The sequence below is a fragment of the Kryptolebias marmoratus genome, linkage group LG14, assembly GCF_001649575.2.
Source record: "Kryptolebias marmoratus isolate JLee-2015 linkage group LG14, ASM164957v2, whole genome shotgun sequence".
Classification (NCBI taxonomy): Eukaryota; Metazoa; Chordata; class Actinopteri; order Cyprinodontiformes; family Rivulidae; genus Kryptolebias; species Kryptolebias marmoratus.
In genome coordinates, this window is record NC_051443.1 from 21303834 (window position 1) to 21327136 (window position 23303).

The 23303-nt window shown below is 37.3% G+C and overlaps 4 protein-coding genes and 1 long non-coding RNA gene across 7 annotated transcripts in view; 3 read left to right on the top strand and 2 right to left on the bottom strand.

Moving 5' to 3' along the window:
- LOC108232651 (heat shock protein 30-like) overlaps window positions 1-585 on the bottom strand; it is a 4496-nt gene extending 3911 nt beyond the window's left edge. The window contains exon 1 of the mRNA XM_017410568.3: window positions 4-585. Coding sequence (XP_017266057.1) covers window positions 4-495 — 492 coding nt within the window. The 5' untranslated portion in view covers window positions 496-585. The remainder of the gene's footprint in view (window positions 1-3) is intronic.
- A 33-nt stretch (window positions 586-618) lies between these two features.
- LOC108232639 (heat shock protein 30-like) lies at window positions 619-1344 on the top strand (the record flags this gene model as incomplete). The annotated part of the gene is made up of 1 exon (XM_017410554.2): window positions 619-1344. A coding segment is annotated over one exon (543 nt), but the record flags the coding sequence as incomplete, so codon positions are not given.
- Window positions 1345-2546: 1202 nt separating this feature from the next.
- LOC108232657 (N-acetyllactosaminide beta-1,3-N-acetylglucosaminyltransferase 2) lies at window positions 2547-5653 on the bottom strand. Its single transcript, XM_017410574.3, has 2 exons — window positions 5290-5653; window positions 2547-4671 (listed from the first exon to the last, which is right to left on the bottom strand). The coding sequence occupies exon 2, from the start codon at window positions 4640-4642 to the stop codon at window positions 3299-3301; it is 1344 nt and encodes a 447-aa protein (XP_017266063.1). The 5' UTR covers window positions 4643-4671; window positions 5290-5653; the 3' UTR covers window positions 2547-3298.
- Window positions 5654-9127: 3474 nt separating this feature from the next.
- On the top strand, window positions 9128-22625 carry smad2 (SMAD family member 2). 3 transcript variants are annotated; one of them, XM_017410719.3, is made up of 10 exons: window positions 9129-9505; window positions 13797-13886; window positions 14292-14485; window positions 14737-14871; window positions 15346-15408; window positions 16063-16116; window positions 16344-16556; window positions 16792-16929; window positions 17594-17738; window positions 18967-22625. In XM_017410719.3, the coding sequence occupies exons 1-10, from the start codon at window positions 9249-9251 to the stop codon at window positions 19088-19090; spliced, it is 1413 nt and encodes a 470-aa protein (XP_017266208.1). In that variant the 5' UTR covers window positions 9129-9248; the 3' UTR covers window positions 19091-22625. The 3 variants fall into 3 exon arrangements, with proteins under 3 accessions (XP_017266209.1, XP_017266208.1, XP_017266207.1); XM_017410718.3 differs by having other exon boundaries at window positions 9130-9505; window positions 15346-15420; XM_017410720.3 differs by lacking the exon at window positions 13797-13886 and having other exon boundaries at window positions 9128-9505; window positions 15346-15420.
- Window positions 22626-23106: 481 nt separating this feature from the next.
- The window catches only part of LOC112450340, a 68061-nt gene continuing 67864 nt past the window's right edge, over window positions 23107-23303 (top strand). The window contains exon 1 of the long non-coding RNA XR_003038914.1: window positions 23107-23151. This is a non-coding gene — a long non-coding RNA (uncharacterized LOC112450340). The remainder of the gene's footprint in view (window positions 23152-23303) is intronic.

Genomic DNA, 23303 nt, shown 5'->3' on the forward strand with positions numbered 1-23303 from the left:
AACTTTGGCTGCCTGGATGTGGAGCTTTCCATCTGGAGAAAGGTAGCAGCTGACGGCTTCATGGTTCACCTCCTCAGGCAGATCAAACTCCTGCCTGAACTCCTGCAGTCTGTAGGAGTAGGAGCCTTTCTCATCCTCTTGCTTCTTCTCAGACTTCCCACTGACTCTCAGCTTCTTGCCCACCTGTCTGACTGACAGCTCCTCTGGAGAAAAGCCTTGAGTGTCCAGGGTCAGGCCAAAGTGCTCTCCCTCTTTGTTCAGCTGATAGGAGACTGGCTGCAGGGCCGCCCTGCTGCTGAAAGGCTCTGTGTCCTCCAGGATGTGGCGCTGAAGTTTGTCCATCATCTCCAGACTGCTGCGCAGCTCCTGTAGATTTGTCTGCAGAAGATCCTGCCGGTAGAACAGAGGTCTGACCTCTGGCCACAGACTGCGAACAGGCCAGGAGAAGTCCACGATTGGCCTTAGAGCAGATCTGAATGCATGAGGGCACAGCATTGTGTTTCGGTTTAGTCTTCTTCTTCTTCTTCTTCTTCTTCTTCTTGTGAGACTGATCTCTGTTCAGGCGTCTGTTAGCTTCTGTGTTGCTTTCTGCCTCAGCAGTGGGAGTGTCTCAGCTTTATACTCAAACAGGAGGAGGTCCAGAGCCGGCAGGATCTTCTGCAGACAAATCTACAGGAGCTGCGCAGCAGTCTGGAGATGATGGACAAACTTCAGCGCCACATCCTGGAGGACACAGAGCCTTTCAGCAGCAGGGCGGCCCTGCAGCCAGTCTCCTATCAGCTGAACAAAGAGGGAGAGCACTTTGGCCTGACCCTGGACACTCAAGGCTTTTCTCCAGAGGAGCTGTCAGTCAGACAGGTGGGCAAGAAGCTGAGAGTCAGTGGGAAGTCTGAGAAGAAGCAAGAGGATGAGAAAGGCTCCTACTCCTACAGACTGCAGGAGTTCAGGCAGGAGTTTGATCTGCCTGAGGAGGTGAACCATGAAGCCGTCAGCTGCTACCTTTCTCCAGATGGAAAGCTCCACATCCAGGCAGCCAAAGTTCCAAGTGTTGAACAGGCTGAGAGAGAGTTGACTATCAAGAGGAGCTCTGAGGAGGAAACACAGCAGAGAGTGTGTTCCCAGGAAGAACAGAGTCCACCAGAGACACCCACCAGATCGTAGAGCAAACCTGAAAACATGAACTGATGTACCTGCTGTTGGGATATTTCTAAATGTGTGTTTTCATATAATTCTAAATGCTTTGTTACTTTAAACATTTTGTGATTGTCACTGTTTATAAAGACGTGAAGCTACTGTGATTGTCACTGGTTAAGTTTTGGTAAATAAACTGGTTTAAAAAAATAATTCTGTAATTGTTGTTTTCAATTTGTCTCATTGTTCCATGTGAATGTACCAATCTAAGTTTTAAAAACAAAATGGTCTTAAATAAAACTAAATAAACAAACTTTTGAGAAATATCAGCAAATGAAGAATATTTTTTAAAAAAACATGAATAGAAATCCTGAAAAATTATATTATATCTAATACATGTTCAGATTTTAGTTTAGCATTTCTACTTTTAGTCAAAAAAAATAAATAAATAAATAAATAAAATACAAGTTTTTGTTCTATGTTTTCCAAATCAATTTGAGTGCCAACCACTGTCACTTTCTATCTGCTTAATCGTCAAAATACAATTAGTATGTATAGCTTTTATTTTTATTACTATTTGGTAAATTAAAACTTCCCAAGCATCAGAAAAAATGAACCACCCAGATTTATTTTATAAACTTAGTGTTTCCATGTATTTAATTTCGTTTGTTGTAAAACTGTTTGTTTGTTTGTTTGTTTAATATTTGAGCAAAAGTCAAGTGTAGGTCCTCCCATCGTTTTCTACTGCAGATGGTGTCATTTTATCATAAATGGCCACTTGGTGGCGCTGTAATCACGACAATTTCCTTTTCTTGATTATTCCCGTGCTTTCAGGAATTCTCTTGTTTTTGTATAACTTTAACCCTTGTATTATTTAAACCCCTTAATAAATTTTAACATGGATTAATTTAACTAACATTGTGTTTCTTTCTCAATAACTAGACTTCTTTTATTCAGATTTTATTTCACAGGAAGATGGTGAACCAGCGAAAAAGTTGATGGCAAGCTACGCTGACCGTGTAACAGCAGCCACTTTCAAAATATCTGCCCTCTCATTCTCAGTTTTCTCCTAAGTGTCAGTAATGGCCCTCCAGTGGTGGTCAGATGGATGTATCTGCTGCTCACTCCAAAGCCACTGTCTGCCTATTAGTACCAAGATCAATACTTAAGGCTAGACATGTATGAAATTTAATAGGATGAAAGAACAGAAGAGAAAAGAAAATCAGACACTTGTGGACATACAAGACTCTTCTTGTTGAGTCTTGCACATATATTTTCTGCATGTTAGCATTTCTTAGATTGTTGATATGAGGCAGCTTTATTTTAATGAGAAACAAAACTCCATGACCATAATTCTCAAAATAATATATTTATTAAAACTTATATTTACTAAAGAACATGTTGTACATTTGTGTAGCATCTCAGGAGTACAGTATCATTTGGCATGCCTGTTCCAACACAATTTCATGATTAGCCACACTTTGAATTTTTTTTTTTACAGAGTCAAAGCTATTCATTTATCTAGACAATAACACAAATCAGCACTTATCTTTAGCAAATGAACATTTTAAACAAGTTGTGAGATTAAAAAAATATATAGTCTTCTAAAATCCTACGTGATGATTTTGATTTTGCTTTTTATTTTATCAAGCAAACAGAAGCAAAACTACTGTCAAGTTTAAAAAAGTAAATGTTTACTTAGGTTACAAAAATCTACATACAAATGAGCTGCAATTTACATGGCACCATTTTTTTCAGGTCTGTAATCCCTTCTTAAAGTTTAAAGCTAATAAAAAACCTATGTAACAGAAATAAATAAATAAATAAAAACCATCAACAACTAAGTATTTTTTTCCACACAGACAGCATATTGTATTTTTGTGGTTGTATATTTTTAGTAAAAAGACTGCACATTCATTCCAGTAAAGATAGAATTTGTTTGTCCTTATTCTGTGAAATTGTTGTTAAAAAAAGACCTTTTGAGGTAGATCAGTTTCTTCCTCTGAAAAAACTCTCAAGGTTAAAGGTCCATTAACTGTGACCTTAACATTGTGCACTTTTGCTCAAGGATGTTGAGACAGTGTGTCCTTTTTTTTTCCTTTCAAATTAGTGTGGTGAGAGCAGTCATCTGGGCTTTAATGAATCATATTTGTTTAGCAAATAAGCCTCAGCATTGACTGCGATGATTCTGGAGTTTTTTCCACAGAGTAAGCATCTCCTTTGGACTCCGTCTGTGAACCAGCAGAATGGATCTGTATGCACAGGGGTTGTCCCTGTCTGTAACTGGGAGGTCGAATGTTAAAAACCCCGGGTGATGGCTCGGAGAAAGCCCAAGTCTGTGCAGGCACATCCCAAGATACACGTCATCTATCGGGAAAAGACGAACCCTCTCAGAAACTTCTCTCAAACGCAGTGCAAGCGAGCCAGAATACACCACCCCTCCTCCACCAGCATACGGTGGATATGTACCTTTGTAGAAACTTTCCGGGATGTAATATTTAGCAGATGGCTCACGGTTTGGCTGTGCGTTGCTGATCACATCCCCAACAAACAAATCCATGTCTGTTTCATTTGTGTAGGCCCTCCACAAGTTGTGCTCCTCTCTCTTCTTGTGCAGGTAATCTAGAAGGGCGTCTGTTCGAACAAAGACATCATCGTCACCTTTAAAGACAAAGGCAGGCGCTGGGCAGTACTGCTGGAGCCATCGCCAGAGCAGCAAGTCCTTTAGGGTTAAATTGAAGAAGGTGTCTCTGAAATCCCACTGAAGAATATCCCCGTACTTCTGGTTTTCAAGCTCCAGGAGATTTTGCAGATCTGGATGAGGACCTGTGCTGGAGTCCTGCCTTCCAAGCAGAAAAACTGTGCGCACCAGTCCACCTTTCCTATTTGATTCCCCCCTTATCAGACCACTGCGACCCCATGTTTCACGTATGGCTTGGCGGTTTTCAAAGTTCCCAACTTGAGATTTGATCGCTATGAGGAGCATGGGGGACTCTGTTCCAAAGCTAGCATTGTTCCTCCTACACATACCAGGCTGATTGATAAGGAGCGGGTACTCCCTGCAGTGCATTGACATGATAAATTCCCTGACTTGTTCTGGCAAACTGTTTAAGTCGTGCGTATGAGGGACTGAACATTTGTGTGACATGCAGTCGGAAAGACACTCAATCTCATTTTCAGACAAAAGCTGAGCTTTTGGCTCCCTCATTATCCCAGATGTGTTTCCTCTCAATATTGGATTGTAGTGACGATCCCAAGCATGCTGCAACTGGTTCCACAGTGCGCTGTCCTCCAAGCGAAGGTTCCAGAACGGGCCAAGTGGATGAGAGGCCAAAGCAGAAGAGTTTGCAGAAACCCCTGGGGCAATATAGTGAATGACGATTTTTGGAGGAGCGTAAGAGATGGTAACAAATATGGACACCATGATGTAAATCACAAGGTGGCCAGTCATCATACAAGGCAGCAAGCACAAGCACAGCAGTCTCCCGTTGCATTTGCAGAATTTTCCCATTTTTTTGGTTGTATACAAGTCAGACACACCTGTACACAAAAACATATAAGAATGAATGTTTGCTCAATACTTATAACAAACTTCTATACATTTTTTGCACACCTTCCTGAACACAAAGCACTGAGGTGACACGATGTGAGATTTTCCAAACATCAGCCAACACTCTGGGATTTGTTTCCTTAGTAATAGTCCAGTGGGGGTTATTATCTGTTCTTGCCTGTACAGTCAGAGCATCAACCTGTAAAGCTGAATGCCTGTTTGTAGCAAAAGCACCTGTAGACACTGGAGAATGTAATATTTACTGAGGTTCTCTCTTTTCTTTACTGTGCAGCTGCTTCATTTTCTTTCTTTCTTTCTTTCTTTCTTTCTTTCTTTCTTTCTTTCTTTCTTTCTTTCTTTCTTTCTTTCTTTCTTTCTTTCTTTCTTTCTTTCTTTCTTTCTTTCTTTCTTTCTTTCTTTCTTTCTTTCTTTCTTTCTTTCTTTCTTTCTTTCTTTCTTTCTTTCTAATAAATAAATACTTTAATTTTAGAAACTATAAACAGAAACCACTTGTAACAACTGATATTTTTCATTTGTTCTTAATAGTGTTTACAAAATCATATAAAAATCTGTCAGAGAATGAAAGGTGAAATGTCAAAGTTACTTACAAGTGAGTGAACTTCTGCAGATCAAGCTGACTGAGATGAAATAAACAATGTTTTTTTCACTATGATAGTTTATTTCCTTTTATATCGCTGCTGGAGCATCCTTCAGGTCTGCTCTCGTAGAGCATCGCCAGTCGAAGCTGAGCAACAAGTCTCAGGTGAAGGAACGTGTGCATACTGAGCATGCGCCTCTCCTCACGGGATGATCACAGGGCGGGTGTGATCGTTTTATTAAACCACTTGTTAGAAACAGATTTTGATTTGCATCCATGTGCAGCAGGTGAATATTTGCATGGTAGAGCCAAACTATTTGCTAAAATCAACTCAACCACATGTTATGGTGATAAAGGCTATTACACAAGCATGTTCAACATCTATATGGGGTGAAACGGCATAAAATCATTTCACTTCTGCCTTGAATGTTATATAACTAATTTATTTTGCTAATTCATTGGCTTGGAAGTTTAGTACTAAAATTGTATGATATAAGTAAGGTGACATGAAACATGTGTGATAAGCATCAAATCATCAATGTACTGTAGACATAAATGAGTATACACATACTCATTGATTAATGGATATATGTATATAATCTAGTTAAATAAAGTGGTTTTTTTTAAAGTTGTGTTTATATATTTTTTTAATTAGTGCATTTTCCTTTTGCCCCAATTTACCAAATGTGTTGTGGTATTCGGGTGCACCGTGTTTCAGGTAATTTAGGACATTATTTAAAGAGTACAAAATGAAAAGTATCTACAATGTATGCATGTAAAATTTGAACAAAAGTAGGAAATTAAACATTTATGTCAACACAGACCCACAGAAATGTTGGAAGAGAAATTTGCTAAATATCAAAATTGTGTGTTCAGAATATCATCACAATAATTTACACCAAGTATTGATTAACAGTGAAGTAAAATGATGTGTATTGTAGTAGTAGTAATATATTTTGTGTCAACTACAAAAAAGGGTTAGAGGTATTTTGATAAGATGTCACACATTGATTTTTTTACATAAAGTAAATAGGCATCTTGAGGGGTTCAAAAATGCATCAAATAAGGTTAACAAAAATGGATTAAATATGTGTTGATCTTTAAATTTTATAACTGAATTGAGCTCAGATGGTTATATTACAAATATCTATCTATCTATCTATCTATCTATCTATCTATCTATCTATCTATCTATCTATCTATCTATCTATCTATCTATCTATCTATCTATCTATCTATCTATCTATCTATCTATCTATCTATCTATCTATCTATCTATCTATTGGTGGACAATTAAAGCTTATAATAAACATTACAAAAATGCCTTTGTACATAACCACAAATGACAAACAGAGTCTTAAACCAATGGAATACAGCACTGTCTACATGTTTTTTTCGTTCAGCCAATAGAAATGAAGAAGAGGCGGGTCATCTTCGAGACGCTTTACGTCCATATATCGCGTGAAGCGATTCACGTTTGGTTGCGCTATGAATGAGAAGCCATCATTCCGGCGACTCGGAGGTGGAAAATGATAGTTTATAAGTCTCTGTGTGCATTTTAAAATGACCAACCAGGTTTTTCTGACAGATACCTGAATGAGTGTTCAACCCTTGCTATTGGGTAAGTGCATTTATATCCATGGAAACGATTAGATTTATGAGCGACAGAACATGCATCAGACCTGTTTATTTGTCTGTGGCACTAAGTAGCAAGCTTGCTAGCAGATTTTTTTTTTCGTACTCTCTTTTCGGTGGCGAGGACAGAATGAGATCGGGTTATCCGTCATTTTAAGACCGATGAAACCCGGGTATTTTAACTGTGGCTGTGCTCCAAGGACACCCAGCAGTAAAATGGCCTCGCTTTTTTGTGAATTAAATCAAAAGTCATCATCCACGGGTTGTTTTGAATCGCCATTAGTAGCATTAGCTTATTCTTCCTATCAACGAGTACGTTGTTCTTGGAAGAGACGTAACCCAAACACACAGTTTCTCACACAAAACCAGACGATGCTTACAAAATAACGATGCTTCTGTTATCCACAGGACCCTGATAGCTGTATCAGAACGTCGAGCTGAGATGTGTTAGAGCCGTATCAGGATTTTTTTTTTCCTCTCTTGGTTCCCTGACTTAACATTGAGACTTTGTTCACTTTGTAGGCTCCCACATACAGGCAGCAATCCCCTCTTTCTGATATCCCCCCTCTTCCAAACAACAGGAAAAAAAAGTTTTTTAGGAAAATCATTAGGAAATCATTTCTCCTCTTTGTTTGTGTTTCAACTCCTAGCTGAAGTAATTACCTCAGCTTCAGGAAAACGATCAATAATGCACCCTAGCTAGATCTAATGGCGTTAGAAATCCACACACTACTTCTTGAGGCTGCAGTGAAGTGTTTTCTGGAGTGATCTACCTGGCATTTATTCTGTACTGTAAGTAAGAAGTCCAAGGGTTAAGCCAGCATATTCAGTTCTTAGAAAGAACTTGGACTTTCAGGCTAACACAAAGTTGAGCTTAGTTAGTTTACACAGAAGTTTTTGGTCATTTGATCTCAGTACTTGTTTCTAAATTACTTATCATCTAAATCACACTGATCAACATTGCTGCTACGTTTAACTGAAGGCAAAAAACATTATGTTTTGGCAAGAATGTATTTAGTTAATTTAAAGTGTTATCAGTATGTCCTGGCTGAATTTGCTTCCAACTAGAATTTAACACTGCTTACATTTTTTTTTTTTTTTTTTTTACAAACTAGTAAAATCTAGCTTTGATTATAAAATCTGCTCCTTACCTCTCATGATTCCTATCTCATCTCTGTGCAAATGATCATAGCGTGCTCTCTTCAGTGAAGTAGAAACGCACAAAGAAAAAAAATAAAACGTGGCACACAGGATTGTCCACATCTTTCACCGTTCAGAATATAATACATGTGTATATTTACTCAATTTAGTCAGAACCTGTATATTTTAGATGTTTACGATGATATTGGCAGACTAAATGTCTGTGAGGCCTGATGTTTGTTGAATTTGCCACCTTGCAGTTTTTTTTAAGTAGTGAAATGAGACTTTATATAGCTGTATAGGAACATGTGTGCCATTCTTTTTTTGCCCTAAATGAAAATAAGTTTTTGTAAATAGAGGGGAAAAAGTGAAGCAACTTAAATTGACCTCAATTGAAAAACTAGAATTGGACTGATTTAAATATTCATTCAGATTACAGAAATAATTATTATGTTTATCAACTTAGTTTAATATTGTGGATCACTGCATGGTCTGCTCTGCTGATGGCTGATGTTCTGTCTTGTTTAAATTGTATTACTTACATAATGCGTATGCTGTTTCTTGTTGACAGAACGTAAGCTTTTTATAAGCGATTTCGCTCACTTTGGAGCTTAATTGTTATTGCTGAAAAGTGAGAAATCTATTAATCAGGATTTCGAAACGAAGGGAGGCTCTGTTCACAAAACGCAGCTAGTTCCTGCTTCAAAGTCACAGGATTTGACTTCCAGGGTGGTTGTTTGTGAAGATGCTATGATCTCAAGGCTGTGACAGATGTGACAGCGATGGCTTGTGGCAATGAGGCGAAATGCGCAGGCACAGTTGATACAAAAGAAATGTTATGTGGACAACCCTCTTGTTCTCTTTGAATTTTTCCGTCTTTGATTTCATGTTGAAGTGATGGATTTTCTCTATTTTCCAGGTTTCCTTGGATGCTTTTTTTCTACACTCCCTTCTTTTAGTTCTTCAAAGATTTGCCAGGACCACACAAGACCAATGCCTTAGTTGTGACATTATTCAAAAAATATATATATATATATATATATATATATATATATATATATATATATATATATATATATATATATATACTTTATGTTTTGACAGTTTATTTGATTGAATTACCTTTCCATCGCTCCCCAATTTATTTTACTTCATAACAAGTTAAAAGAGCCATCAGAACCCCCACAAGCCACCATGTCCTCCATCCTTCCCTTCACTCCCCCTGTTGTCAAACGCCTCCTGGGATGGAAGAAGACTCCAGCAGTAAGTGGAGGAACAGGAGGAGGAATCGGAGGAGTCGGGGAGCAGAATGGAGGGGGACAAGAAGAGAAGTGGTGTGAAAAAGCTGTGAAGAGCCTGGTGAAGAAGCTTAAGAAGACAGGTCAGCTGGATGAGCTGGAGAAAGCAATCAGCACACAGAACAGCAACACAAAATGTGTCACGATACCCAGGTGAGAGCTTTAAACACTTTTTTTTTTTTTGTATATGCTGAGACACACACACAGAATATGGTAACTGTCACAGCAAGTACTAAAGGAAAAAAAAATCTCCCAATATTATAGACAAAAAGAAAGAGAAAACCTTCTGTGTTTTTATCAGATAACTGACTTGAAAGCTTTAATAACTGACCAATTAAAGTAGTTCGACCATTCGACCAGAGTACAAAAATACATTTGCAGTTTGTATGCACTGTTACGCCACAAGAACACCAATTTTCATTGCCACAGAGTGCGTATATAAACATACATGGATGTTAAAGATTGTTGGGCATGTATACGGTCACAGGAAATGAAGTCGCTGTTGTGCAACTTCAGGTCCACTTCCCCATTGTGTTGTGCCATAGGTTAGCAAGGCATCAGAAGTGAAACCTCACTTAAGGAAACAGATGTACCTCACATGACACCGACCAAAATGATTTGGTATTTGACTTGATTGAAAAATTTTAAGCAACATTCAAAAAACTTCTTCTCTTTTTTTAACTGTATTTAGCCTAATTCTGGTGCTAAAAATAGAACTGTGGTTTAAATGTTTTTGTTTTTTTTTGGTATCGCTATTGTCCACATCTTTTTTTTTTCTTTTTTTTTTAAGCAGAATACTGAATGAATATTGAAACATATGATAACTTATGTCATATATGGTTACATCATAACAACAGCTTGAGGTGCTGGGTAGCTGTTTGGGTGCTGCAGTAAGCAAAGTACGTTATGGCAGCACCAGTTCTAAAAATGATCAACAAAGCACTTCTCTTCAGCAGTAAAATCTTCCCGCCTGAAAGCTTGTTGAGTCAGACATTTAGGAGGTAAGATATTTAAACAAGGGTCAATGAAAGCAAGGCATCCTGAATAGATGTTGGGAGTTGATGGTCAAAGGTAGAAACCAGTAGGATTGTTAGTCTGCCTCGTAATCTGGAGCATTGATAAACATTAAAGTGATTGTAACAATACCAGATGACTGGAATGTTTCAGACACAAAAAGCAGGTCAAATAAAATTATCACCGACTACAATGTCAACCCAATAGTTTTAGTGTGCTGTGAGCAGTATAGAATGTTTATTGTAATAATTATTATTAATTTTTCAGAGTTTACTTTGGAGCTAGGTTGCCACAAAAAAAACAACAACTGTGATATACTGTACTGTACTTTATCTACATATCTAGGCTTACCCCGGCAAACAGAACAATGTGGCCCTGCGTTGCAACAGATCTTTATCTTACCAACAGGAAATTGTCATTTCACTGACACAAGAAGATGTATAGTTTGTGTAAAATAGTTTTTTTTTTGCTGCAGCAAGTCCTCCTACTGGTTTAAACATATGGTTACTAGTCAGTAGTTTTTCAGTGTGGGTTTATATGGTCCCATGTGTTGTATGACAACTCATTGCCTTTCTATATACATTTTTTTAATAGATTGGAACAAACCTGAATTTAAAAAAAACAAACAAAAAAACCCATATTTTTACCATCGTAATTTGGGAAAATTTGTTCTGCGTCTGGCATTAGTATGCTTAATTTTACAGCACTGTATTGACTTAATTTTTTTATTTGATTTTATTTTAGACGAGCCTAGTGAACCAGATAAGCTGCTTGTTAAGTAAAAAGACAAACGAGTCAGATTCAGGGTCAGCAGAAGTGGTAATGATGTGCTGCTTGTGTTACCTTTTTATTTAGTGAAAAGGTAAACATAACATGTGCGTGAAATAAGCTAAAAGTGGTATGAGGTACACAAATAAATATTTTGGCCTCAATTTGACATTTCCAACTAAACATATATTGTTAATATTTTATGAATATCAGCTGGACAAATTGTAGAGTTTACTGTCCACCATTCCCAATGTGTTCTCAGATGATCATAGATCAGTGTATTATTATAACGTGTTGTTTTTTACAGTGGTATCTCTTTAAAGTTACCAGCTAATATACATTTGGCTTTCCTAAAATATGTGTACCTTGTATTGTTTTACTTAGTTTATTTGCCTCTGGCAGATGGGTTCAAAAGTGAGTGCTCATGCAGAAATTCAGACATTGCGATCCTGCGTTTTGTGTAAGTGAAAGCCCTGTATACATCTGCCATGGAAATACCTTTATTCTAAACATTCAGAATCGGACCATTGTTTATGTTTGCTGTTTTTATTTTCTAGAAGAGCAGTATAGTTAGCTTAGCTGGTGCTGTGCTTGGCTTCCAGTCACTTGTGTTTTAGTATATTATTATTATGAACTAAAGCAGGCTATTGGTAAGTATGTAATTGGTTAAACAAATACATGTCAACACGGACAAAAAGGTTATTCATTCAAGGTGACAGTGAACGATATTTATCGTTGCCTTGTATATTTAGTACATGTTAAATGGGATGAGGGCCTAATTAGGAAATTTGAGCATAAAAATGAAGAGTGGATTTCATGTTAAAACAAGGGCTGCTAAAGAGATCAGTGTTTAACAGAGCAAAAGGTGTCAGACTGTTTAGTTTGCTTGCTCCTTAAAATGTATAGGTTTGATTCTATGTTTTATCTAAGAACCTCACTGTTCTTCTCTTAGGTTATTTACTTCAATTCAGCCTCTGTTCTGTCAGGAAGTTATAAGAACTGAGGATGCCTTTTCTGTATGGTTTCAGGGCAGGTAACTACTCGTTTTCTCCTGAGTTCAGTCAGTCATGTGACTTAGGTTCTCTTATCTGCAATGTTTGTGCTGTGAAGAGGACAATCGCGAATGCACACCAAAAGATCTATGACCGCCGCAAGTGTTTCTGGATTGATGGTGACTCAGCAAAGCTTCCCCCCTCTTGTTAGCGTTAACCTTGCCACGACGAGCAGGATGCAGTAGTTAAAAGAACACAGCAGTTTTCAGCAGATAGCGCTCCAGGCTTTTGATGCATAGCTCACTTCCCTTTGAACGCAAGGAAGTTTGACTGATAAACACCAAGATAGATTGCCCTGGTTATGGTCTTGTAGTTGTCTTTGGTGGGTGGAGGTTGGGTGGATGATGTCAAAGGGTATCTGAAGAATTGTAATTTGATAGCAAGTGTAGCGCTTTGTAGATTTCAGTTTGAATGGAGGTAGGAAATAACAGTTCAAGTATGCAGAGCTAGCAGGCTTGGGTAGCTTTGTTTTTTTTCAGAGGTGATTAACATCTGAATGGATATTTTAGACAAGATGATGTTTTCAATCTTGTGTTTTTTTGGGGAAAAAAAAGGAGGATTCATAAGTGAACTACTTTATTTTACTGTTCTGGCCTCCTAGCTTTCATCACAGTTAATTTTACAGGGTTCAAGATAAAAATTCAGAGTCATGCGCAGATTGAGAGCTTTTGACAGACAGACTTGTGATTCTATTCTTGACCTTTAGCTGAAAAAGACACTGGGCAAAAGATTATCTATGTTTAGCGATACAATACTTGGCACTTGTAGCTGCAGAGCTCCATGTGCAGGCTGATAAGTGTCGAGATATACAGTCCTGCACAGGCAGGCACGGCAGCTACTGTAATCAAACAACAATCTCCTTTTGTCTGCTCTAACACTGGAAAAAAATGTAGAAGTTGGCTGTCCTCATTGACTCATCAGTGTTGTTTATGTCCTCTGTGACCCTCATCATATCACACCTATTTTGGCCTAAAAATACTTAAATGTGAATTTTTTTTGTGTATATGTTTTATTTTTTTAAGTAATACTTGCAGACTGGTATTCCTGGGGTAGTGTATATTTTGTTGTTTTTGTTTTTTGAGCTTAAAGCAGATTAAGGAAAAACCTTACTTTTAATTAATTTTTTTATTTAATTTTTTTCAGTACCAAAAAAAAATCAAGTGTTTAATTTTCCATGGGAGCAATATTGCAAAAATACTCTTAAATGCTTTTTGAATTAGTTTTATTTGGCTTCAGTTATTTTTTTAGAGATCCATGAAACATTTTGATTTCAGAATATGAATGTGTTTTGCTATGGTGTATCATCTTTATTTATTACCAGATGATTGATGTTCAATTTCAAGTTGCTCTTCACCTGATTACACCACATCATTGTCTGTCTGATTAAGTTGTCACATAATCATGTATCACATGCATCATTCATTTAGTCTGAGTGGAAAGCAGACGGTGGAATACGTTTCTGCTTTTCGTGTCATTGGGAAACCAAGTGTGCACATCTGTGATTTCATTTTAAGTTGAAACACCTCCTGTTTTACCATCTGTTTGGTTTTATTTTGATCATTGTTTTTTGCACTTGTCTTGTGTGTGTGTGTGTTTGTGTGTGTCTGTAGCAATTGCTCAGAACTTTGGGGTCTAGGCTCAGGCCACACGATAGAGCAGTGGGACTCTGCAGGCATGTACGGATATCCTGACCACAGCAGGTGAATACACTCATGTGCATTACCACCATAAATCCAGTCATCCCTGCAGTATGTCTGCAGCAGAAAGTATTGGTGACATTTTGTTTTCATAGTTATTTGTCACTCTGCCAATCTGTAGTATCAGTGTCCACAGCTGTCTGGTCTATTTTCTTGATTAAGTTCATCAGTAAACTTCAACCCCATCATTAAATCATTACTTGTATTATGTTATCATTGCCATCACTGTAATACTTTATTCAATAAAGGCAATATAAAAATATAGAGCTGTTACTTAAACAGATGGAATCAAATCAAACTCAGCAGGGCAAACATCGTTTTAGTTATTGATCAAAGTCACTTTTACATTTTCCTATTAGACTTGGGCACATGTCTGTTATCTGCTTTCCTTTCTCCTCGCGGTCTCAGGTCACTCGATGGGCGTCTTCAGGTCTCTCATCGTAAGGGTCTGCCCCACGTCATCTACTGCCGGTTGTGGCGATGGCCGGATCTCCACAGCCACCATGAGCTGAGGGCCATTGACGTGTGTCAATATGCATTCAACCTCAAAAAGGACGAAGTGTGTGTCAATCCCTACCATTACCAGAGAGTAGAGACGCCCGGTAATAATTAAGAACCGTGTTTCTTACAAATTTTTATGTTTGTGTACAGCTGAGCATGTTTCTCGGGATATCAGTTTATAACTCAGTAAAAAAGGTTGAGTTTCAAGTCTTGGGAGTCTAGATGTGTTGATTCAGTGAATATTCGTGTGTATGTGACAGGCACAGTTGTTGCACATGCTTTTTTCTGTAAGTACACAGTTTTGATTATGACAAGTCTTTATTTTTGTTGACTGTATTACTTTTCCATTTAGTTCTGCCTCCAGTGTTGGTGCCGCGCCACACAGAGATTCTGACAGAGCTTCCACCTCTTGATGACTTTACAAACTCCATTCCTGAAAACACCAACTTTCCTGCCGGCATAGATCCTCCTAATAACTACATACCAGGTGTGGTATACAAGGGAGTGTTTTTTTCCCCTAACTTTTTTATTTCTCTTGAACTTTTAATGTTTTGATGTGTAGGATTTCAGGACATCTAGCTACATAAATTATGATTAAAATCCAGTTGAATATTCTCCCTTTACCATCCCATGAAATATGGTGTATGGAAAGGAGAGCTCCTGATGTATTTTGAATATTAAATAATTAAGGTTATGAAAACACAATCATTTCTGTTTGTGTGATTCTACAATAAGGAACATCTAGTTATGATTCTTGTATAGATTTAACAGCACTTAATAAATGTAAGACTGACTGGGCCCTGGTTGAGTACACAAGGTTTTTAGCTTTGAAGGGACTTTTCACTGATCGTTTTATTATGTTTATATGCAATACTTATCAGAACACACACAAATACTTCAATACAGTTCTGTTTTATGTTGAAGCAGTATCTTATTTAAAATCTGTATTTGTTGTTTACAGACACTCCTCCACCTGGCTACATGAGTGAGGATGGAGAGACCAATGACCAGCAAATGAATCAAAGTATGGAATCAGGTAGATTAGTTCAGTGTTGTCGGTTTGGGCTGGTGGTTACAAGATTACTTTTGGAACCTTAATTGCAACATTTCAAGTTTTCATTTTTATTTAAATTCATATACCCTAGTTAATTTTATTATAAAAAGAAATAGCCCTCTAATTAATTTAGTACCTTTGTTTTTTCTGTAAGACCCATTTAGGTCTCCAACACCTTAGGATGTCACAAGGGAGTAAGCACTGTCCGTTGTTTGTAAACAGTTGATCCCCAATTCCTTGTTAGAGCTCCCTTTGCTAACTTTAAAATGTTGCATTTATGAGCAACGTGGGGGTAAATGTTTTGGTATTAGTGCCAGGGTTGGACTTAAGAGTCTCCCACACTGACAGCTGAGACCCAGATCATAAAAATGTTTATTTCCAAGCTTTTGTGCTTCACTCCTAAAATCCTGCTTTTACAACCACAACACTGTTAAAAAAACTCACTTCAGCTAAATTTAACTAATGCTGCTTTCCCCTCTAAATTTACACATAATCTATCAGAGATAAACTACATCACATCTGCAGAGAAAGTAAATCTGACATTTAAAGATCAGTTTATATTGCCCATTTATTCGATGCTAGTGAATATTAAGCTTTACAACTAAATGTTTGTTTTTCTGTCAGGCTCACCAGCAGAAATGTCACCCAACAACCTGTCACCTGTCAGTCATGGCCTGGGTAAGACTCTGTGCTATTTCTGAAGTTGCTTTACAGGCCTGAGAAAACTGAGAGATTTTTAGTTTTTATCCATACTGAAACTTACCGGCAGACATTTTTATACATTTAGACTGAAAATTAAGACTAGAAAATGTATCAGACTTGTGTGAATGAAATGAACGGACATTAGAGGGTTCTGAAATACAGATGGCAAATTTGAATTCTTTTATTTATTTGTTCTTGTTTAGATCTTCAGCCAGTCACCTACAGTGAACCAGCGTTCTGGTGCTCTATAGCCTACTACGAACTGAACCAGCGGGTCGGGGAGACGTTCCACGCCTCCCAGCCATCTCTTACCGTCGACGGCTTCACCGACCCTTCCAACTCTGAACGCTTCTGCTTAGGGCTTCTCAGCAACGTTAATAGAAATGCAACTGTTGAAATGACAAGGCGGCATATAGGTAAATTTTAAGATAACATTTTAAAAAACATATGCTTTTTAGCTATTCTTTTCTGCAGCATTGTTTTTGTTTTTTTTTTTTCAAATTAGTTTTGTAGCTGGACTTGGGTATTAGCATCTTCATTTATCTTAGCTTAAGGAGGCCGTAGAAACAAATACAGCAGCTCTTCAGAAAAGTACTTTAATTGATTCTTTTGCTTTTTATCTTCCCATTTTCTTTTGTTTAAATTCTGCAGGTCGTGGCGTTAGGTTGTATTACATCGGGGGGGAGGTTTTTGCCGAGTGCCTCAGCGACAGTGCCATTTTTGTCCAGAGTCCCAACTGCAACCAACGATATGGCTGGCACCCAGCCACTGTCTGCAAGATACCACCAGGTTTGAATGCACACATAAATAATTGTTATTGAAATGTGTTTGAATGCAATTTGACAAAGAACAATCTTCAATATGAAGGTCACAAATCATCACCAATGAGCAAAACTCCACAACCTTTGCTGCATAATCACTCACCTGTACAATGAAAATAAGTCTGACTGATATGCAAAGCATGCCCTTTTTTCCCTAGCTGATACAAATAAAGAAAAGCTTGAAAAAAAAAAAAAGCCACAAAGAGCCTCCACAATGTGACAGTATTTATCACACACTCGCCCACACGCTGACTCATCTGTACCCATGTGAATTTGAACATTGAATTCCTGGCCAAATGGGCTGTGTGAACAGTATCATTACTGAGGTACAGAATAGCACAGAAACTAAACACAAGGATCTTGCTGACGTAAATGGTTAGGCCTTGTAAGCCCGGAGAATGACTGCTGATGATACACCCACTGTTCACAATGATTCTGCATTTTATTTTTCTTCTCTTTTTTTTTTTTTTAACGATCTGTTTAAAGTACATTTTACAATTCATAACATGATTCATTGCTTTGTTTGCACATATAAGCTGGTGGAAAATGCTGTATGTCTGACTTAAACTCTGTGGTACAATTATTAGTCTATGCTTTACAGCTTTCTTTTTCATTTTTTCTTTCTGTTTTAGGCTGTAATCTGAAAATTTTTAACAACCAGGAATTTGCTGCACTGCTGGCCCAGTCAGTCAATCAGGGGTTCGAGGCGGTGTACCAGCTAACCAGAATGTGCACAATCAGAATGAGCTTCGTCAAAGGCTGGGGCGCAGAGTACAGGTTCGTTACGTCCTCAAAACGCATCGTTCTCCGGTTCTGCCATCCACAGTACCCGAAAACAGAAATATAATTGCTGTTACATCTGTTCTGATTTAATACAACTCAAGTTCAGTTATTTTTAATGTTTTGTTCATTCATGTGCTTGTGGAAAATACTTCAGCTATAAAATACACATTTAAGTCTTTACTCTTCCCTGTGTTTGGCAGCTTTCAATGGTACAGAAAGGGACCTTTTAAAAGCTTAAGGGGTATTAAAGGGACTCTTTATGCTATGTCAAATAAAGATGGGATGTGGTTGTACAGAGGAGTGGGACATTGTGTATAAAAAATAGAAGTTTATTCCTTTTTATTCATTGTCATCTTTGAAGTGGATGTTGGATGGAAATGTTGGAGATAAAATGCTGAATTATAACTGCTCTTAAATTTGATCTTGATTAAAACCCTTTCTTTTTTTAATTAAACAAAGACAAAATAACAGTTCTATTTATCAATCCACTGCAAAGTTCATCAGCCAAAAACAAACAAAAAAAAAGATAATTTTTGCATCTTTCCTGTTGCAATCCACACACCAACAAATGTGTGTAAGTTATGTTCAAAAGGAATAAGGACCTTTCTTACACGTTTTAATTGTTAATCCGTTCATTCAAAACACTTCATAATATAAGACAATTACTATTATGCTTGTTTATAACCTGTGTATGATCTGATCTAGACTTTATATTCTTTTAGTCTGATTTTTTTATCCATCTTTATCTCTTTGACGGCCCGATTTCTCGTCCATTAAACATCTGCTCTCCTAGTTTTGCGTTGTGCTCTGCCAACCCATTAACCAGACTGTGTTTGTGGAAATGTTTTGGCTTGTCCTCAATGGCCTGCGTTACAATGCTGTGTAGTAAGACGGTTCAGTTTCTAAAGCCCAGGCCAGACCACTGAGCCATGCAGTGTTTGATCATCTGCTCAGACTGCTGTGTGAATTTCCATTCACTTTTTATTCATCTCTTCTAGAAGAACACTGGTCTGCCACGTATTTAACAAAATAAACCGTATTTCTCTTTAGTTGGTTTATGTTAAAACGAGTATTAGTCAATAGATCTTGCCATTTTTTTATTTCTTTTTTTATTCTGAGATTATTTGCTTAGTAATGTATAAAGTCATATGTTCTGCATATTTATGCTACAATGGAGCCATTTTTTTGTTATCCTTATTCTTTTGTTGTTTTATTCCCACAGACGTCAGACGGTCACCAGCACTCCCTGTTGGATTGAGCTGCATCTCAACGGCCCCCTCCAGTGGTTGGATAAAGTACTGACCCAAATGGGTTCACCCACGATGCGCTGCTCCAGCATGTCCTAAACAGTTTCATGCAGAGGCTGACATTTCACAATGTTTAAACAGTTTTTCCTAAAGGAGACCACCATTCAATCTGAAATAATGTACTAACAACATAAAAAAAAAGTAGAAAAAAAACAAAAGCAAAGAACAAAAACTATTATCCAAACAGACTGGGGAACAGAACAGCAGACAACTGTGGAATGTCAAAGATGTCATCAGTGGTTCTGTTTGTTCAACATCGGGTTGACGTTCTAGTTCTCCTCCAATTAATAATTGAAGTGTATCTGCAATATTAATAACAGAAGAGTGAAGGAGAGTGATGTCATAATGGACCAGTCAACATGTGGGCTCTAATCAAGAAGCCCGAAGCAGGACGGAGCCTTCCTGTCCAGGGACAACATAGCAGTTTCAGGGATCAAGCATTTGACCCAGTAATTGTATCAACAGTCTGTCCAACCACTAGTTCAACTCGACTCTTCACTACATATTCACCGCAGCACAGCTTTGATTTGTTGTGAATATTTCTCTTTCCACAAGGATGACCAACTACTGCCACTCCAGCTTTACGTTGATTATGTTGAACCTGGGCGTGACTTTTTTTGTTTTTGTTTTGCTTCAGGATTTGGAGACCATTTTAAAAAATTATTTTCCATTTTCCTCCAGCCCATCATGTGTTGATGTGATCATATACCTGACTATCCTGGAATGCATGGTTGTTAGCTTTTAATTCAAACGAACAGAAATGGTCCCTGTTCACATCGACACATGTTCACACAGAAACTTATTGTTTTGACATAAATGTCTTTCCTTACCATACTTTAATGTAAGTTGGTCCTGTTCAACCATGTTTGTGGAGTCCATCATGGCTGAACAAAACATATTTTACTCCTCTGAAAGGAGTTTTTTATTTTGTTACGCGGTTGATCGCCACCGAGCACAGACAACTAATGAATAATTAAAAAATAACGAACATATTACGTGTCGCCTGCTTTTTGAATAATAAGGAGTGGGCCAAAGTCACATTCCTCCTCTTACACTCCTCGTTAGAACAGGAGCCATGTGCAGGACCTGGAGATCGGCAGAATTAGGGCAACATGCAAAGCTTCAACTTTGCCTCCTGTCTGACAGGCGGTCGGAAACGCTTACCACTGAGATTCCACATTTGTTTAAAATGCACAAATCTCTTGGAACTGATGCAGTTTTTCAGATATAGACAATTTATCAAGAGGAAAAGTCCCATATTGTGGGACTTTAATTATAAAATAGCTTCTATACCATACTTGCACTGCCCTAAATTATGCACCCTTAAAGTTGCCTTCAATGTCAAGTACAATATGCTCTGAACTGTGCAGATAGGAATGTGGAAAAGCCCATTTTGAAGTAAACATAATTCTGTTTTCTCCTTTCCATTTTAAGATTAGCATCTTAATCAGCTCATTAAAAAGGTGTCTGATGCATTCATTCGATTTTAATGAGCTGTTTGATCTAAAAACCAGCTTGTACTTTGGTATTTTAGAGTAGAGTATTCAAGCTTTAAGTGTTCCACAAGCTAGTTATGCTACTCATTTAGTATTTTCTTTACAAAAGGTTTTAGCTACATTTTTGTACTTGTATTTTTTATATATAAATATATTTAAAATCTTCAAAGCTTTCAGGTTTTTTTTTTTAGATATTGGTATTATTATTATTTTTTTCCTGTTGGAAATGAATACAGCTCGATGGTTGTCTTGCAGTCTGTATGTAGCATAGGATTGACCAAGTTCCTAGAATTCACCAGACAGCGCAACTGGGACACTTTCCTCATCTTCATCTTAAAATGTTCAAAACCTAATTTGGCTGCCTAAATTATTGGAGATGCAGTTGATGATAATACTTTTAAAAGTTATTGTTTTTTGTCAGAATTTCCAAATGTAAGGGTGTGACCAAAGACTGAATGCATGCATGTCATTTTGTTAGCTCAATCTTTAGATTTAAATATTTTGATGTGTATTTTTCAAGGTTTGGCTTGACGAACAGCTGTATGAATTACCAGTCTCATATCCCAGTCTTAAAGGAGAATGGAGGTCTTTATTACCTAAATCATTTTTGTTTTGATAAGAGAATATAATCTAGCAAGTGATCAAATCGGTGTTGATTTTTGTATCCCATCAGTTGGTTTGAATTCAAAAAGCTTTGACACTGGACAGTCACTTTGAATTCTGGTTTACTTTCATACATCATTAGCTTTGCAGTATAAAATCTGTCACCAGGTCCAGCACTGCAGCTGGTTTGTAAATCATTGTGCACTGTAAATTTATTGTGAGTTGTTTACATGCTGACATCCCGTTTGAGCTTACCGTACTGTAAGAGTTTTTTGTTTGGCTTCACATTAATGCACGGACAGAATATTCCTTACAAAACTGGGTTGGACTGCTAAATATGAATCATTTTACACTAGGTGTATACTTGCCACAGTCGTTTTGGCTCATACTGTCACATTCCAGATGTCCCATTCTTTTTTTTTTTTATTTTGTTTTTAAAGATTTCTGGTATGCATGCAAACCCTTTACATTTTAAACTTTTTTTTGTTTGTTTTTTTGGGGAAAAAAATGTACTTTAAATATTTTTTAACAGCAACAAAATTATGTTTCAATGAAGGTTTAGTTCTGCGTCCCGCAGAAAACAGTATTTAAGAGTCTGAAAGCGCACACCTGACCGATGACGGAGTGACACACCTGAGCAGTGAGAGATTTGCACGTATGTCCAGGATCACCTGTCTGTTGGTTTCACACAGGTTAATGTGTCAAGTTCAATCAAAATTGTTCATCTTCATTTAAACAAAAAAGAACAAAACTGGATACAGGTTACTCAAACTATATTTTATATCTGTCTGATGTTTTCCATTTTTCCACTTGTGTTGTGTTTTCGTTAGTTCAGCCATTGCTTTACAAGCTGGAACTAAAATGTATTTTTTTAAAGGTTGTGTCATTGATGACCAACGTGTTTGTTCTATGCATTGACATAAAATTGTTTGAATTATATACTCAAAAACAGTTCCTAGTCAAGAAATATACAACGTTTTTCAGTTTGTTTTTTTTTGTCTTTTTGCCAGGATCCAGCAAAAGCCTGCGCAGATTCCTTTTTTTCTTTCTTTGAATGAGTGCTACCTTGGATTGGACCATTCAAAGGAGAGCTGGAACCAAATGAGGTTTTGTGAAGGACACTTTAAGACATTCTGAGGTCCGCATTCCTACATACAGATCATGTTGTATTTCTTATTGTGATGACAATTGTGTAATCCAGAATAAGCCTCTTTCTGGTGCATTTCTATGAAAGTGGCTTTTATTTGGAGAAAGTGGAGTTCCTACATGTCACTTGTGATGTATTATAGCTGTACTTTTTTAAAGGTTTTCCATACATGTTCCCTCTGCTTGCTGTAAACGGCATATTCACTAGAACGCAGCCTGTTAGGATTTATGTATTCTTCAAACACTGATCTTCATGAGCTTTCCAACTATCCTACATTTACAACTTCTTACAGTGAACACTAATAAAGCTGTTTTGCTTCAATTGAAAATGGTCTTATTTGTGTTTGTGGTTGTGATGGGGCCATTTTCACTGACTGTAAATTCTGCTATAGAACAAATACTCACCAGTGCACCCTGCAAGTAGGACAGTCTGTCCTCATCAGTTACCAGATTTGGTTGCTTGCTATTAGGTTAGAAGAGTCACTATTATAACAGTGAAAGTCAAGCGTTTTGTTCTAAGGTAATGCTGTGGAAATAAGATAAACTGACCAAAGGTAATTAAAACTTGTGGTAGTTTCTGTGTAACATTAATGGGCTTCCATTGACAACTTGACAATTAAAAAAAAAAAAATTAATTATTATTACTATTTTTTTTAGCTTGCTTTCTTCGCCCTTCAAAGATGCACTTAAAGATGTGGCTTTTCTTTCAGTAAATTAAAAAAAAAAACAGCTGCAAAATGGTGCAGTGTGGTCAACGTGCTTTAATTAGTTTGAACAAGAAACAGGTGTGTTAGGCAGAAAGTTACTGTGGGTTGAACTACAATTAATTATTGCTGCCGAAGGTCTACATTTAAGGTAAATATTGTTTAAAATGTTTATTTATTTTTATCTGCCACTTAACTTAAAGATATTTGGGTTTCATGTTGCTGGCTTCAGAAAAAAAGGGAAACAGACATAATTTACTAACAGCTGTGTCTTTAGCAATGGCAGTGATGCAACGCTAATGC